The sequence below is a fragment of the Myotis yumanensis genome, unplaced genomic scaffold (genome assembly GCF_028538775.1).
Source record: "Myotis yumanensis isolate MYYU_CA2020_CCGP unplaced genomic scaffold, mMyoYum1.0.hap1 SCAF_10, whole genome shotgun sequence".
NCBI lineage: Eukaryota > Metazoa > Chordata > Mammalia > Chiroptera > Vespertilionidae > Myotis > Myotis yumanensis.
In genome coordinates this window covers 27,097,734-27,116,050 of record NW_027223761.1, presented here as the reverse complement: position 1 = coordinate 27,116,050, position 18,317 = coordinate 27,097,734, and the positions used below count along the sequence as shown (strand labels likewise).

General features: G+C 40.5%; 1 protein-coding gene across 1 annotated transcript in view; it reads left to right on the top strand.

Annotated features, from left to right (window-relative positions):
* The window catches only part of ANO5 (anoctamin 5), a 71,802-nt gene extending 54,309 nt beyond the window's left edge, over positions 1-17,493 (top strand). Inside the window, exons 19-22 of the mRNA XM_070428153.1 lie at positions 2,336-2,541; positions 7,697-7,875; positions 11,815-11,920; positions 13,855-17,493. Of these exons, the coding sequence (XP_070284254.1) occupies positions 2,336-2,541; positions 7,697-7,875; positions 11,815-11,920; positions 13,855-14,055 (692 nt within the window). The 3' untranslated portion in view covers positions 14,056-17,493. The remainder of the gene's footprint in view (positions 1-2,335; positions 2,542-7,696; positions 7,876-11,814; positions 11,921-13,854) is intronic.
* The last annotated feature ends 824 nt before the right edge of the window (positions 17,494-18,317 follow it).

Genomic DNA, 18,317 nt, shown 5'->3' with positions numbered 1-18,317 from the left:
AAACATTTCCAGTGAATGACATAGTTTTCCCTTATTCATGCTGAAAAGAAGAAAGTTAAAAGCAGTTATTCAAGTGAAACCCAAATTGAACATAATAAATTCATAAAATATTCTAAGGATTGAACAGAGAAGAGATCTTGAGGTAACATTTTAGGAGAGAGAATGATGGAGATACTGCCTATATAGCTTCTTAGAGTGCTTCCTTTCAGTGACATTTCTTTGCTTCTCTGGTGAAATTAAGTTAGACAATTTTTAACTTATTCTTAAGACATATAAAATCACAGTGGAGTGAATGAGATGGCCTGAATTTGTTACTGATTCCCCAGTCTAGTACATATCTATGATACCTGGATTGAAATAGGTAACTTGAGGACAAATAAAAAGAAGTCTCTATGTAGCTGGCTCCAGAGTTAGGTCGTGTTTGCTTTATGGGGTGATAAGGCTATAATTTTTAATTGTATAAGTTTCAAATGAATTTGTATGTAAATGCATCAGAGATTACCACTGATTAAAATATAAAATCAAGGTTTCATAAGATTGACTCCCATTTATTGTGCTACAGTTAATTTATTTGGATATTTTACATACATTATCTCTAATCTTGAAACATCTTACAGAGTAGTCATTATTCACTGCATTTTATTTTAGAGGATACTGAAACATCAATAGTTTAATTTTCTACTGTCACAAAGAGTTTAAGTAAAGGTCTGGAGTTTTAACATGGAAAATGTAAGCTATTTCTACATACTACTTCCTCTTAATTTCGTATTTCTTGGATCAGAGGAGGCAGGAATGAGGCAATTTGTTCACTTGGGTTAGTAGATGACAAGGCTGATTTTCATGAGAAAATTTTAAAAGAAAAGCTGAAATCCAGAAACACTCAAGATTCATGTAAAAATAGAGGACTAGTGGAAGATTATTTCCTCCTTCAATTCAGAGCCACTCCTGTATATCTTTTTTATTATTATTATTATTCATGTGGGAAACCCAGACTGCCAACTGCATTTTTTTTTTATTCCAAGCATTGTTGGAAACAAAATAACAAAAATGGGGAGAGAAGCCAGCTCACCAAGTGAGGAGAGTAAAACTTATTTAGAAAGATGTCACGATATCACAAAGAATCAGGACTTTAATTAATACTTTTTTCCAGAAAATGTATATTTCCTCTGCCCACTTATAATTCATATATACTTCCAAAGCTTTAGAAAATTCACTTTATGGTTTATTCTCAAATAGCTTGTTTTACGCTGACTTTTTATTCATTAGCTTCTTCAAAGCTTAAATAAAGCATCCTATGTAATAAAAGCCTAATATGCAAATCAACCAAATGGCAAAACAATTTGTGGAACGACTGGTCACTGTGACACGCATTGACCATCAGGGGGCAGACACTCAACACAGGAGCTGCCCCCAGCCCAGAGGCCCCAGACCAGCCAAGGCAAGTGCCAGTGGGGGTCCCCCCAATTGCCCCACTGGTTGCCCCGCAGAGGTAGGCGACCAGTGGCTGTGGCAGCAGGGGTTGGGGCCAGTGAGTGGGTGGTGCCAGGCCAGCCAAGGCGGGTGCCAGTGGGGGCCTCCTGATCATCTCACTGGTCACCCCACAGATCAGCCTTCATCACTGGCCACACCTAGGGACCCTATCTGTGCACGAATTTTGTGCACCAGGTCTCTAGTTAATTTATAAGGCTTATGGTTGAGTACTGTTATATACCCAGCATATGCTGGCTATTGGAAGCATACAAATGAATCGGTCATTTCCCTGATCTGAAAAAGTACTCAGATTAGCAAGACAAAAACTTGATTACCCCACTACTATGGCTGTACCAATGTAAAGTCTAGACCAGCATAAGGCCTAACTATAGACTACTAGAGGCCCGGTGCATGAATTTGTGCACCAGTGGGGTCCAGCCAGCCTGCCTGATGGGGGCCATTGGGGGTGGGCCAGCCAGGGCAAGGGGCCGCAGGCATTCTGGTCATTCTGCTGTTCGGTCAATTTGCATATTACCCTTTTATTATATAGGATAATAAAAGACTGTTTTAAGAAGAATATCTTATCTAAGAAGAATAGATACTTTTTTTAGATAAGCAGATCTCAAAAGAAACAGCAAGGACAGAACTGAGCTGTGCATGCCTTATTTCTCCTTTCTATTTTAGCAAGCAAATACATCACTATGCTTCTTGTAAGGAGGAGGAAGTGGGCAGATGGAAAGAGACCTGGAGTACTTTGCTGGTATAGATCCTTCCAAAATGCCAGAAGTGGCAGGTGTTGGGCAGAGTGTTCCCTCTTTTCCCCTCCATAATAATGAGTTTACAAATTTTTCCTTTTTCCCTACAGTTATCCAATTTGGATTTGTTACCTTATTTGTGGCCTCTTTTCCTTTGGCTCCTCTTCTTGCTCTCATGAATAATATTTTAGAGATTCGAGTGGATGCCTGGAAACTTACTACTCAGTACAGGAGACCTGTAGCATCTAAAGCTCATAGCATAGGTGTTTGGCAAGACATTCTTCATGCAATGGCTGTTCTTTCTGTTGCAAGTAATGTAAGTGGACCTATTTTGGTGGGGTACATTGTATTTTGTTTTCTTGGGGATGGGGAAATGTGAATGATGCTTAGCTCAATCTTTATTTGCATTGATTTCATTTGCTGACAATCCACAAAGGTAAAATATCCCTAAACTTTCATACAGTAAATAGCATAAAGAAATATGTAACATGGAAACTCTTAGAAATACAAGGAAAATTGTAAAATCACTCTCATTAAAATAACACAATACAGTTTCATAATGTGACTAATTAACAGGAAACAAGTAAAGGTATAGAGGATTTGAATAATACAATTAAATTTTCTTTTATATAAAGACTAGAGGCCCAGTACACAAAAATTTGTGCACTCGGGGGGCGGGGGGGGGGGGTGGTACCTCAGCCCGGCCTATGCCCTCTTGCAGTCTGGGACCCCTCGGAGGATGTCCATCAGGTGGCTTCAGCCCGTTCCCTGGGGGATCGGGCCCAAGCTGCAAGTCAGACATCCCTCTGTCAGCCTGGCAGCCCTCGGGGGATGTCCACTTGCCAGCGGGGAGCAGGCCTAAGCTGCAGTCGGACATCCTTAGTGCTGCTGAGGAGGCAGGAGAGGCTCCCACCACCACCGCTGTACTGGAAGCCGTAAGCCTGGCTTCTGGCTGAGCAGAGCTCCCCCTGTGGGAGTGCACTGACATCCAGGGGGCAGCTCCTGCATTGAGCGTCTGCCCCCTGGTGGTCAGTGTGTGTCATAGTGACCAGTCATTCCCAGTCGTTCTGCTGTTAGGGTCAGTTTGCATATTACCCTTTTATTATATAGGATTGAGGCCTGGTGCATGGGAGGGGGCCAGCTGGTTTGTCCTGAAGGGTGTCCCGGATCAGGGTAGGGGTCCTGCTGGGGTGCCTGGCCAGCCTGGGTGAGGGGCTGATGGCTGTTTGCAGTTGGTCACACTCCCTTCAGTATGGGGGTCCCCCTGTGGTGCCTGGCCAGCCCAGGTGAGGGGATGATGGCTGTTTGCAGGCTGGCCACACCCCTTTTAGGGTGGGGGGTCCCCACTGGGTTGCCTGGCCAGCCTGGGTGAGGGGCTGAGGGCCGTTTTCAGGCTGGCCAAGCCCCCCTGGAGACAGAAGCTCCCAGCCTCTCCTTTTTTTCTTTTTTCTTTTTTTATTCTGGGGTTTATTTACCTTCTATAATTGAAACTTTGTTGCTTTGAGTGGAGCTCAGAGCCAGGCCACAACAAGCGGGAAGCTTGGCTTCCTCCATCATTGGGGCAACCAAGCCTCCTGCTTCCTCCAGCTCTGTGGCTGCCGGCTGCCATCTTGGTTGGGTTAATTTGCATATAGTCGCTCTGATTTGCTGGTGGGCATGGCTTAAGGTGTAGCAAATGTATGGTCAATTTGCATGTTTGTCTTATATTAATGTAGATCATTAAAAAAAATCTACCACTAGAAATGTAGATATAGAGCCAGGTGGTTTAAAGTGACTTAACAACCCTAAAAGAATCATGTTATTTATACCATTTAGAGCTTAGGAAAAGATGGAAAAATAGCTTCCCTATGAAATAAAATACTGAAATTAATTGCATTTAACTGTGGGAAATTTACTAGCTCAGTGATGGCGAACCTATGACATGCGTGTCAGAGGTGACACGCAAACTCATTTTTTTGGTTGATTTTTCTTTGTTAAATGACATTTAAATATATAAAATAAATATCAAAAATATAATTCTTTGTTTTACTATGGTTGCAAATATCAAAAAATTTCTATATGTGACACAGCACCAGAGTTAAGTTAGGGTTTTTCAAAATGCTGACACGCGGAGCTCAAAAGGTTCACCATCACTGTACTAGCTCATGGTTGTCTATCTCTCCATTCGCTCCCCTCCAAACTCCTCCACATGCACACGCATATGCGCACACACATACACACATACCCAAACACTGTCCTAGCTTTGGGAGTTGGGAGTTGATCCAGCCAAGTGATTTTGTTTAAGATCACTGGAACTGCCCTGTGCAACAATGAGAAATGTAGGAAATAGAAAGGCAGGATGGAAAGAGCATGTTTTTGGAGACAGGTACACTTAGATTCGATTTTAACTTAGTCACTTTCTAGCTATGTCATCTTGGACTACTAATTATCTTACCTAATAATAGACAAACATGCAAATTGACCATACCTTCACTACACCCAAGCCACGCCCGCAAACCGATCCAGAGATATGCACATTAACCCAACAACGATGGCGGAGGCCAGAGCCAGGATACTTGCGTTGCAGCCACAGTTACCATGCAAGCATCCTGGCTCTGGCCGCTCCAGGCCTATTGGAGATGCAGAAGTCAGGGGAGACAGAGAAGTCTGGCTCTAGCGCCTGAGGCTGGCTGCAGCCTGGGAGATGAAGAAGCTGCCTACCCCATGATCCCAGTCTGCAGCCGGCCAGAGAAGCGGCCTGCCTGTGGTCCCAGGCCACAGCCGGCCGGAGAAGCTGTGTGCCCATGATCCCAGGCTGCAACCAGCCGGAGAAGCTGCCTGCCCCACATCCGCTCGCCCCATGTCCTCGGGAAGACTGAGAAGCCGGGCCCCAGGGCCTGAGGCTGGCTACAGCCTAGGAGATGAAGAAGCCGCCTGCCCCGTGATCCCAGGCTGCAGCCAGCCGGAGAAGCTGCCCACACTACATCACAGGGGACACAGAGAAGCCGCCCACCTGCGGTCCAAGTGCCAGCGCCTGCGGCTGGCTGCGGCCCAGGAGATGGACAAGCCATCCGCCCCAAGGTCCCAGGCTGTAGCCACCTGGAGAAGCTGCCAGCACTGTGGTCCAGGGTGCCAGCGCCTGTGGCCCGGGAAATAGGTTCCCTCTTCTTCTACTGCGGTCATTACTTCAATATTCCCCTTCTGAATTTCTCTCCTGTGCCGCAACCCAACTCCACTTTTCATCGGAAGGATAAGGAACAGAGCAGTGTTAAAAGCTTACATTTTTAAGCCAGTAAGGTTGGTACTTAAACATATAAATAGAAAACTAGAGTTCTTAAGGTAACAAAGGCTACAAAGGGAGGGGGCAGGGACAGGGCATGACATATTATATCCAGCAATCCATATGGGGACAGAAAAGTTTGCAATGATGACAATTAGTTAACACTCCGGTGTGGGGTGAATTTCCCGCCAAAATATAAGATGGCGCGGGCAATTATTTAGGTTTCCCGCGCAAAATCAGGGATTTTTATGATACCTATTACCCCAATGGGTATGAAACGGTTCGCATACGCAGGTAGGTATCTTTGTGAACGGCAAACAAACAAATATTTGGTAATACGCAGTTACAATCGGCCCGAGTTTACACGTTTCCCGCACTCCACCGCAAATCTATATGAACCGAGTTAAGACGGCTCCCGCGGAGTACGCGCAATTCACGCGAGCCGACTTAACTCGTTTCCCCCACTCCAAGTGTTAAGATATGAATCAACTAACATAGTTGACAGGGACAATTCTTCCATCTTTGAAAATATCTACATCAAATCTGTTTAAATAGATTTTCATCTGCATAATATAACACATTCTGACAAGACTACCACCACCAATGTGGTCAGTGTTGTGCTGATAAATGTTTAACAACTGGCTCTCAATCAAAGAAAACAAAACTCTGATTTATACTGTCGGCCAATTTCTGTGGCATAAATTCTCCATCCAAGGCTGATTTCAGCTGCTAATATGATGCCACTAAATGCAGAGCTGAGTAGAAACATGCAGTAATACACTATTATATTCTACCAGAAAGACCCAAAAGATACAAATAATGTCAAGAGTCAGAACAGTAAAGTGTAGTAAATAATTGAGGAGTGATGAATTTAGAGTATGTGTTTCCTTTGGTTTTAATGTAATTTATTCACTTTTAAGATTATATAATTTAATTTTGAATAATGAACATGTTAAACAACCAGCTTACAAAATTCCTGAAAATTTGTGAGCCAGTAAGCACAATACTGAGTGGAGTGTAATGGTTAAATGACATGGCTCATGGATTTGAAATGAGACTCAGCCACTTTTAGGTTTTACTGGTCAAGTTACCTGATCTCTCTATACCTCAGTGTTCTCATCTGTGTAATTATAGTACCTACTGTATAGAGTTGTTGCAAAGATAAAATGAAATCTGTGTATGACACAGCACAGTACCTGAAACAATAATTCAACTCAATTTGTTCTAAACTGTTACTGCCTCAAAACGTTGTTGACAAAATTACTCATGCTGAACTAATGAAATTTTATTGATGAGAAAAATGCCTTATTTTTCGATCTACATGGAGACAGTCAATTTTACTTCCTAGGCAGTAGTTGGTAATCTACTACTAGAAACTGCAAGGGGAAAAATGACCTCAATCAACATGATTGAGGCAATGTATTATTAGCTGGATCATAAAGCAGAGAGTATGCCATACATTCTGGGATACATCTGCAGTAAGAGGCTTCACCTCAGGTATTAATTCTGATTAACTAAGCATCAGACTTAAGATGAATGGTGAGAAGGATTCTGAGGCTGCTTCTAGACTTAGCAGGAATAGAACTTTAATACATAAGCAACAGTTAATCTGGTTAACGATGGCAAGAAAAAACACACCATAATCTAATAAAAGAGAAACATGCAAATCCCCCAAGGGCTCCCGGGCCAGAGGGATGTCTGATTGCTGGGAAGCAGGCCTAACCCAGCTGGTGGCCATCCCCTGAGGGGTCCCAGACTGCGAGAGGGCACAGGCCGGGCTGAGGGACCCTCCCCGAGTACACAAATTTTTGTGCACCAGGCCTCTAGTATACTATAAATGTGCTATTTCATATTTTAGGCCAAATACTCATATTATCATGATTTATAATAGCATTTTAATCATTTTGCATCCATATGGCACATGGAACTGAGAGAAATACAAATCAGACATTTTTAAAAAGATTTTTATTGATTGAGAGAGAGAGAGAGGAAGGAAGAGGGGGAGTGAAACATCAATGTGAGAGAAACATCAACCAGCTGCCTCCTTCATGCCCCCCACCGGGATCAAGCTCATAACCCAGGTAGTGTCCTGACCAGGAATCCAACCAGCAACCCTTGGCACATGGGACCGAGCTACACCAGCCAGGGAACAAATCTGACATGTTAAAACTAGATTGCTTGCTCCTGATCTCCCTCTTGCTTTATCCTTTAGGCTTTTATTGTTGCATTTACATCGGACATCATTCCTCGTTTAGTTTACTACTATGCCTATTCATCAAATGGCAGTGAACCTTTGAAAGGATATGTCAATAACAGCCTGTCAATATTCCTGGTAGCCGATTTACCAAACACCACTGCACCTTTGGACAAACGAGACTTCATCACTTGCAGGTTTCCTCTTGTTTTCTTAGACTTTAATTTTACCCTCTAAATGTATTTCTAAGTTCTATATTTCATTCATGCCTTAGAATATAAAGGATTTCCTTGGAGCAATAAAAATCCTGGATAAACCAAGTGCATAATTTTAGAATTCACACATTCTATGATTCTGATTTGGAAATGTAGAATGTCCCAAAGTAAGAAAATATTATGAGTAAAGATAATGTCAATTTTGAGTTGCTTTTTATTTTCTAAATTTATTGGAAAGATTTCTCACCAACAAATGCCCTTTTATTCCAAGATGTTATATATAGATATAGATATATAAATATATAGATATATAGATACACACACACACACACACTGAGTGGCCAGATTATTATGACCACCTGACGTTTGTAGGCAAATTAGCTATAATTTCACGCTGAAGTTGCTACAGGGCCAGACCATTATAAATAGGGAAGCAGGTTGTTTGTCACGACAGTAGAAGTGATTTTTTTTTCTGTAGATATGGGTAAACAATGTGATTTAACAGCCTTTAAACGTGGGATCTATACTATTATGAGTGACCAGATTATTATGACCACCCCATCAGTAGTACTTCGTTGGGCCACATTTTGCCTTCAATACTGCGGCGATTCTTCTTGGCATTGACTCCAGGAGATGTTGAAAGGTGATGCGAGGAATCTGACACCATGCCTGATGAATAGCACTGTCCAGTTCTGTGAGGTTTGATGGTTGTGGAACCAGCTGCCTGATGGCTCTTTTAACGTCGTCCCACAAATGCTCAATTGGATTGAGATCTGGTGATTGTAGGGGCCATCTAAGCAAGGTAAAGTCTCCCTCATGTTCTTAAAACCACTCCTGCACAATACGAGCACCGTGGCATGGCGCATTGTCTTGTTGGAAGAAGCCGTCTCCATTGGGATATGCCATCATGATAGGATGAACTTGATCAGCAAAGATACTTAGGTATGTTGTGCTATTCAGACACTGTTCTGCACGAATTAAAGGGCCCAAATCATGCCAGGAAAACATACCCCAAACCATAACACTGCCCCCACCAGCTTGAAGGGTTGTACACATGAATGTGGGGTGCATGCTTTCATGCTGTTTCCACCAAATTCTCACTCTGCCATCTGCATGATGCAACTGGAAACGTGATTCATTGGACCACATGACTTTTTTCCAATGCTTGACTGTCCAATCCTTGTGTTTCTGTGCGAATTGGAGGAGTTTTATCTTGGTAACTGCAGACAGCAAAGGTGTTCAAACAGGCCTTCAGCTTCCATATCCCATATGATGCAGTGTACGGCTAATTTACCTACGAATGTCAGGTGGTCATAATAATCTGGCCACTCATAATAATATATATCCCACATTCAAAGGTTGTTAAATCGCATTGTTTACCCATATCTTCAGAAAAAAAATCACTTCTGCCCTGACCAGTTTGGCTCATTGGATAGAGCGCTGGCTTGTGGACTGAAAGGTTCCAGGTTCGATTCCAGTCAAGGGCATGTACCTTGGTTGTGGGCACATCCCCAGTAGGAGGTGTGCAGGAGGCAGCTGATCGATGTTTCTCTCTCATCGATGTTTCTAACTATCTCTCTCCCTTCCTCTCTGTAAAAAATCAATAAAATATATTTTTTTAAAAAGAAAAAAATCACTTCTATTGTCATGGTAAGCAACCTGCTTCCCTATTTATAATGGTCTGGCCCTGTAGCAACTTCAGCGTGAAATTATAGCTAATTTGCTGCAAACGTCAGGTGGTCATAATAATCTGGCCACTCAGTGTGTGTGTGTGTGTGTGTGTGTGTGTGTGTGTGTATGTATATATATATGTGTGTATATATATATATATATATATATAATTATGTTATAGGTGAATCTAATCTACTTGACCTTAATTATATGTCCTCAAAATAAGATAAACTAAAAAAGAAGTAAAAATAACGATTGCTTCACCATCCATCCTATGTAAAGGGTTCTTTTTTATTCAGTGAGTGAAATTGTATTTGTAAACCTACTCTTTCTACACTTATCCTGTGTAGTATCTTTTTACTCTAGAATTTAAAGATTTATATATAATATGTTTATAATATATTATATTATATTATACATTATACCATACCGTACCATACCATACCATACTAGGGCCCAGTGCACGAATTCATGCACCTTGAAAGGAACTGTGGGCTGTGAGGCTGAGGTGGGCACAGGGGTGGGTCTCAGCCCATCCTCTGCACCCCCGCCCAGCCCTTCCCGCCACAGTCCTCGGTCCCCTGTCTGCTGGCAGCTCTGCTCCTGCCACCGCTGCTCCCATGTGCTGATGGTGCCAGCCCTGCTCACACCCGCTGATGGTGCAGAGTGAGTGGGGCTGGCACCAGCAGCGGGTTTAGCGGGGCCAGCGCCATCAGTGTGTGGGAGCAGTGGCTGCTGCCCCGATCGCCCCTCAGGTGCAGGGGGAGGTGGAGAAGTCCTCAGGGGCAGTCAGGGCCTGCAGCCGCCACTCGCACCCACTGATGGCACTGAGCGATCAGGACTGGCACCGGGCACCAGCAGCAGGTGCAAGCGGTGGCTCCGGTGCCAGCTGCGGGTGCAAGAGGGGCCGGCATCAGCAGTGGGTGCAAGAGGCGGCTCCGGCAGCGGGTGCGAGTAGGGCCGTCACCAAGAGTGGGTGCGAGAGGCAACTGTCGGCCCCGATCGCCCCTCATGAGCAGGGGGAGGAGGAAAAGTCCTGATGGGTGATTGGGGCTGGCAGGCACAGCTCACACCCGCTGACAGTGCCGAGTGATTGGGGCTGGAGCTGGGCACCAGCAGCAGGTGCAAGCAGCGGCTCCAGCGCTGGCAGCTGGTGTGAGTGCCTGGCAGGACTGCAGCACATGGAGCAAAGAATTTTCAGTAACCACCAGAGGCTCACCCCAATGACAGCAACCGGCACCCTGCCTTGGTCTGGCGCCCCCACTCACCTGCTCCACCATCCCACCACGGCCAATGCCCGCCATGTTCCACACTCTTCTGCCTGCTGCCAATGCCTGCTATGTTCCACACGCACCTCCTGGTGCACGTCATAGCAACCAGTTGTTTGATTGTTCGGTTGTTCTACCATTCAGTCTATTTGCATATTAGGGTTTTATATTATATTATATTATATTATATTATATTATATTATACTATATTATATTATACTATACTATACTATACTATAACATATTGATAGAATAAACATTAAGGCCCCTTAATTCTTAAGCCAATTACTTCATTTTGGTTTCCAGCAAAGAAACAGCAAAATATTGCATCACAGGTAGACAGAAGCATTGTTATGTTTCATATTTGCATCTAGAGGAATCATAGCATTGCCTTTAAAAGCATGGACACTTGTGTTGTATTTCATGATGTCATCACTGGACTAAAACCTTGAAGCACATCAATCTCTAGTAACTTTATAGAAAACAATGAGCTCACAAAGTTGAGCACAAAGAACACTCCAGAAGGATAGTAAAGAATAAAACCCAAACAACACAATGCAGTGTCAGATAAGCCAAAAGAAAATAGAGTTCCAAGAAAATAGAAATCGTTAATAATGTCAAGTTTTATTCTTGAAAGATACAATAAGATGAGGATTAAAATGTTCCTTGAGTATATTGACAGGAGACAGTTGGTTTCTCTGGGGTGATGGTTAGAACTACCTGTGTTAAGGGGTAGGAAGGGAGGTAATGGAGATGGCAATATCTGTCTTTGAAGGACAGGAGAGAAGTTTCACTTATGTCTCCTGCTACATCTATACTATATGTGAGCAACATTTATGACTTTTATCTATACAAGAAAGATAAATGTTTCAGGGTAGCAGTTATCTTACTGTGACTTGACTTTTGAGGTCAATTAAAAGAGTCTCTTAAGAAGTCTCTCTATTTGAATCTGTAGCTAATTTTTTGTATATATATTTTTCAGGTATAGAGATCACAGATATCCCCCTAATCACGCAGAGAAATACTCTCATAATATGCAATTCTGGCACGTCCTTGCTGCCAAAATGACCTTCATCATAGTCATGGAGGTAAGCCCTTCTTAGCATTCATTCCAGTTAGTCTTTCTGCTCCCTTTAGCCATATATGTCTAAAGATATCTGCTTAGAAAAGAATTAGCATTATCTAAATAAATTGTTTTGATATATTTGTTGTCATAGAAAGCATTGTAGGGATATTTTCAGTATAATGAGTGCCTGTCATTCACTTACTAACTATCAAGGTGGCAGAAAAGAAAAAATATGGCTACATCCCTTGAGGGACAGGAAAAAGGCAGAGGACCCACTGATTTTACTGAATACCTTTACATATTGGTTGCAGTGGCTATAATAATAACCTTGTAAGTTAGACTTTATTATTATTTGCCCTTGTAAAATGACTCTGAGACTTATCAAAATAAGATATTTGGTTGGAAGATAATCAGCTAATATTAAAGCTGGGTTTTGATGCCAGATATCTCACTCCCAAGCCTGTGCTCTGTCCACTACATTATGTTTCTCCCTTGTGGAATTTCCAGTATAATTTTAGATATAAGACATGCAGTAAAAAAGGACAAATACAGAGGTGGTATTTGACTAAGACACAAATTGAGAGCTACAAATCGTAAGACATGAAAGCCAGTAAGGGAGAGACAAGTCAATGTAAGGCACTTTTTTTACTCTACAGTGAATCTCAATAATGGAAAAGTCTAATGCAAGCACACACAAAGTCAAATCAGTTTTTCTTTTTATATATGTAAGTAATTTTTAAAAATCAAATAATTTTGCACAATAAAGAAAAGAGAGCAGTCTTATGTAGCATTCCTCCACTTGTTACCCCTCCCCCTTTCTCTCTTTCTCTATATTTTCTTTATTACTCTTTCATTCCTACATTTTTCATCACCTTTCAGTCTGGTAAATTGCATTAGGAATCTTTTGATATTTTTGTTTTTGTTCATTCATTATTCTTACTAATTTTTGCAATTATCACAGGCTCTGACTCATTGTCTTTTTGGGATTTCTCTTTACCTTCTCTTGTATTAATTACTATATTTTCTGCAATCTATGTTTCTCCCTTTTTTGGATTGATAGCTTATTTTAATGAAGTACATCTTTCAGTAATTTGCTGAGGAAAATTATGGGCCATCAATTTTTGAAAACTTGCATATTAAAAATATATTTTCTTTCATTATCGATGATTAATTGGTATGAAATTCAAGATTGAAAGTCATTTTCCCTAAAAAATGCTTAACTATCTTTATTTAAGTATCCTGAATTTTTCTTAAAGACATTGCTCTATTTTCTGCTAGTTTTTCCCTGGGTTGGAGCCAGTGTTGTTATGAAATGCAAATGCAAAACCATTCTGATTCCCTAGTCTTTATAAATATTTTTGTTTTTTGTTTTTTTGTGTGTTGTTTTTTTTTTTTTTTGTTAATCCTCAAGTCGAGGATATTTTTCCATTGATTTTTTTAAAGAGAGAGTGGAAGGGAGAGGGAGAGACAGAGAGAAACATTGACGTGAGAGAGACACATCGATTGGTTGCCTCCTGCCCACACCCCTACCAGGGCCAGGGAACCATTGCAAGTTTAAGTGCAAGCTTTCTCTACTCTGGAGTCTGTTATTACTATTCCCTCCCTTCCTTTTGTCTTTGTTGGTTGTATCTTTTAAATTTTATTTTCAAGTATTTTATTAGGTTCTTAGGAGGGAGCATAGAAAAAAGAGTATATTCAATGACATGTTCAACCTCAATTTCTGTATTACATATTTTAGAATGTATTTATTTGTTTACTATTGGTCTTTGTAGGAAAGTTCCAGACAGGGGCCATATCTTCTTTATTTTCCTGGTACTTCCTACATTGAGCACAGTTTATTGAATGAATGAAATTATTTGTAAGAGCTTCCTGCTGAACATTTGACAATTCTAACAGTGTTGTTTTTTTTGTTTGTTTGTTTGTTTGTTTTTGTTTTGTTTTTAATGTTTTCTCTAGCATGTTGTGTTTTTAGTTAAATTTTTGTTGGCTTGGATGATCCCTGATGTTCCAAAAGATGTTCTGGAGAAAATTAAGCGAGAAAGGCTAATGACAGTCAAGATTCTCCATGACTTTGAGCTTAAGAAATTAAAAGAGAACTTGACACTTGATTCTAGTGAATTTGACAAGGAATTCATGATTCAGGAAAACAAAGTATAGCTGGCTAAATCAACAATCTAGTCAACAAAATGAGTAAGCAGCTGGTAGCCTGACTGGCTTCACATTTTCCCTAGATTAGGGCCAGAGGCCAGAAGCCATGTGTCAATTTTATCCCTTCTCCTTTTTTAACTCAAATTTTTGTACACTTTTATAGAGGCCAACTTTGTGAGGTCAGAAGAATACCTTCTCTGCTCCATTGGCTGGGCCCTCCCTAGATATTGTTTTCTGGGATTCTATAAATGATTGTTAAAAGTGCATGTGGAATTAGAATATGGAAAATCATGGAATGTTGCAGTTTATAATCCCACACTGGACTAGGGCTGTCCGGTCACCTTCCAGTGCATCTGCACATTTTCATGGTCTTCTGCTGGGTTGTTTCATATCACTTTCCCATCAAGAGAAATGTTGGGACAAAGAGAAAAGAAGTGAAGGGGCTTAAAAAGCCATATTTAACCTGCCATTTTAGACTATGCAAATGAAAAACCAAACTCAGATGACATAAGAAGACCCACATATTAAGTATATTGGGTAAATATCATGGCGAGAGTATGTTTCTGAAGTTGTCCTGAATAAGTGAAACTTTCATAAGAATCCCAGGTGGTCCTTCAGGTAAATGCAAAATTGCTTTTTCAAGAGACTGAACATTTGGGTTTCAACAAAAGACTAACAATTCAGTTGTTTAAAGATAACGTTTTGGTAAAAATAGTTTGAAGACTGGATTGTTTTATCTGGAAAAGAGTATTAAGAAGTTATTAGATTGTTTCAGGTCTTTGACTGAATGAAAGATATTTTAAAGCAGTAATGTCTTTTCTTTGTAGTTAAGAAATTCAAGACAATGTATATTGATTAATTTATTGACCTTAATATAAAAATGAATTATTTTTAAAAAATTATTTGTCTTCTGCAATGCCTTTTTTCATCATGAAGCTTGTTTGAGCATTAGCTATTTGTATGTTAGGCACAAGTTGTTTATGAAATTTGATTTTTTTGTTTAAAGTAATCTCAAATCTTTTAATGCATTTACAATCTTTTATATTGATTCATCCCTTTATACAGTGTTCAGTGCCTTGCCCCTATGCCTTTGACACACAGTGGTATTGTTGGCTATTGATTTGATGTGATTTGACATCAATCACAGAGTTTAACACCAAAAATGGATCAACAAAATAAGAATGAGGTGGTAATTTGATAGGTAATTTTTTTTAAAAAATTGAATTATTACTCTCATACTTAGGTCTCATTCTTATTTCCCTTAAAAATAAATGCCATATATATATATATATATATATATATATATATATGGCATATATATTTTTTAACCTTATAAGTTGAGAGATACCAGTCAACTTGAATCTCTAGTTTTAAATTACACTTAAGTTCCAAAGGAATAGTGTTTTTTAATTGCACACAAAAGAAGAAACGTTATTGCAAAAAATTTCTAAGTGGTGTTTCATTATTTGATGCTAATATATTTTGTGGAATTGTCAGTATTAAGTATATGTCAGGTAGTATTAACCAATGATCAATATTAAGCATTTAGATCTGAGGATTATGAATTTTATAAAACTATGAGACAGTTATCCCAATATTGGCAGTAATAATTTGTCACCCACTAGGTAGATTTTTATGAATATTTTTGTGTAATTTGAAATTATCTCATTGTTGAAGCATGATTTCACATGTGGAGGAGATATATTTCTTGCGTGAGAAATCCAGTCAGTGTTACTATGAAGTAAGCCACAGATGCAGTATGTTTGACCTGTTAAATAAAACTGCATTACTACGGTGTTGTACATTGTGCACAGCTCATATTGTTCCTTCCTAGGTGTTAATAAAAATTAAAATATGGAAACTGGTTTCTTCTGGTTTTAATTTTTGTAGCCTAACAATATTTATAGAGCTGGATTGTAAGAAAATAAAGACATATTTATCTCATAAAGTTGTCTGTACATTGCCATCCTAAACCAACTCAAGTGTTAGATTCCTAGGCTGTATGGAAGACAAGAGAAGAAATAGTAAATTTTAGCCTTTATGATTGGTTGGTATTTTTCTTTTAAAATATCTATAATAATAAAAGCTTAATATGCTAATTAGACCAGATGTCCGTCCGAACGACCTTCTGGAGGAAGCCAGGGCTGTGAGGGAAGCCCAGGTCCCAGGTGCCAGAGGGAAGCCGGTGCCGGCAGCCAAGGGAAGGAAGGCCTACTCTTGCACGAATTTTGTGCATCAGGCCTCTAGTTGATAAATACTTTGTTTCATGTTTCAGTCTTCTACAAAGAGTTTCTCCTAGTTTTACAGATTTTAAAATGAAATGTAAGTATATCCATCACTTTCATAAAAGTTCTCTAGTCCAAGTCCAAAGCCAAATCCATTCAGATAGATTTGTCTTATCTAATTAAACCTACTGGTTATTATGGGAGGGATGAATTAATAGCACATGGCTGTCAAATGTAAGTTGATTTTGATCAGCATGGCCAATGTGTTTATCATCCAATCAAACCCACAGTTACTTTTTTAGAAATGTTACAGGAAACATTTGAGATTTTATTTGAAATAATTTTAAATGCAAATGCTGAAAAATACGTAACTCTTTTCAAATGTCATCTCTAATCCTTGCCTTCATCGGGTTTTCTTTGAACATAAGAAGCAGGATCCACTTCAAAACATGTATTTTAGAGTAATCCACCAAGAATGGAGCATCTTGATTAAATGGAATACTCTCTTATTTTTGCTGTATCTCATGACTCCTCCTGGATTTAATATTCTTCTTTTATCTGAGCCATTAAGCAAGTTATCAAGGAGAAGAAGGAAAGAAGATGATAAAGAGGAGAGCGACCTAGGAAGAAGAAGATAAAGGAGTTCTCTCCTTATGAAACTGCATGTTTCCATGGGGAGAGAGTTGTTTGTGTAAGGTATCATGGTCCAGCTGTTGGTGGGGGGCACTGAAAGGAAGGTCTCTTTCCTTAGCCATCTAATGAGGATGAGAGAAAAACCAAAGAAATTTAAAGTTGGAAACTATTATGTGTCAAAAGTAAAACTGATTTACTGTAATTATTCTGTTACTGTTTTCTAAACAACTTATTACTCTTTTCCTTTATGTGTAACAATTAAAGTATGTCATTCCAGCATTATGTAAAAATTCATGATAATATATATATATATTTAAAAGATAGCATCTTTCAATGTGTGTGAGATACCTGCTTTCATCACCCCAAAATATTTGACTACGTATGTCTTTTCTGTGAGTGAATATATGCCATGCAGTTGACAAAAAAAAAAAAATAGTTCTGTTATTTCTTTCTTCCAATTTGTACGTGTGTGCATACCTGTGGGAAGAAGTGGGTATGCAGGTATGCAGGGAAAGTTGCTATTAAGTAACAAATCCTAAGAGATTCATATTCACTCAGTGAATAAAGTAATTCTTATTTTTAAACTACATTTTGACATGAACTCAATTTGTTCTTATAGAAAAACTAGAGGCCTGGTGCAGGAAATTCATGCAGGGGGTTGAGGGGAAGGGGGCCCCTCAGTCTGGCCTGCACCCTCTCCAATCTGGGACCCCTCGGGGAATGTCCGACTGCGGGTTTGTGCCCGCACTTTTAACAGATGACAGCTCCATTGTTGTTTCTTTCTTTTCATGCTTAAACCCATTGGAATTAGTAGGTATTCAAAGTGTGTATACATTTTTGGGGGAAACCCTGTATATCTCTAGTCAGCGGTGAAAGGAACCAACAGTAGATTTGGAACCCCCAGACAGGGAACCTCGCTCACTCCCTGCATGTATCCCCACTCCACTTTCCACCTTTGTGGGCAGCAGGAGAATCAATGTTTTCTCTCATTAACTCGGAAAAGCACATCCTGTCACCCTCTGCCTGGCAAGAGTGCGCTAGGCCTCAAGCAAGCGAGGCTCAGTCAGGGCAGCCTTCGCTCATGGGTGCCGGCACCCAAAGTGCACCTTCCTCCTCTGCAGTCACCCCGACTATCCCACCATTTCACTGAGAGGACAAAACTTCTCACCTCCTCTGGGTTCCTGATCTTGAACACTGACTGAAGGCACCTCAGTGAGGGCTGCCCGTGCCCACCAGGTGTGTCTGTCTGCACCTGCTCCTGCCTCAGCACCTGCATTAGCCCCACGGAGGTGATCTCTTCACTGCACTGGCCTCTGCACGAACAGGGCATCACCACTTGGCCCTCATTGTCATCTCACAGGCGCCCACCCTCAGCACCCGGAACACCCAGACACTATCCAAAGGACATGAGCA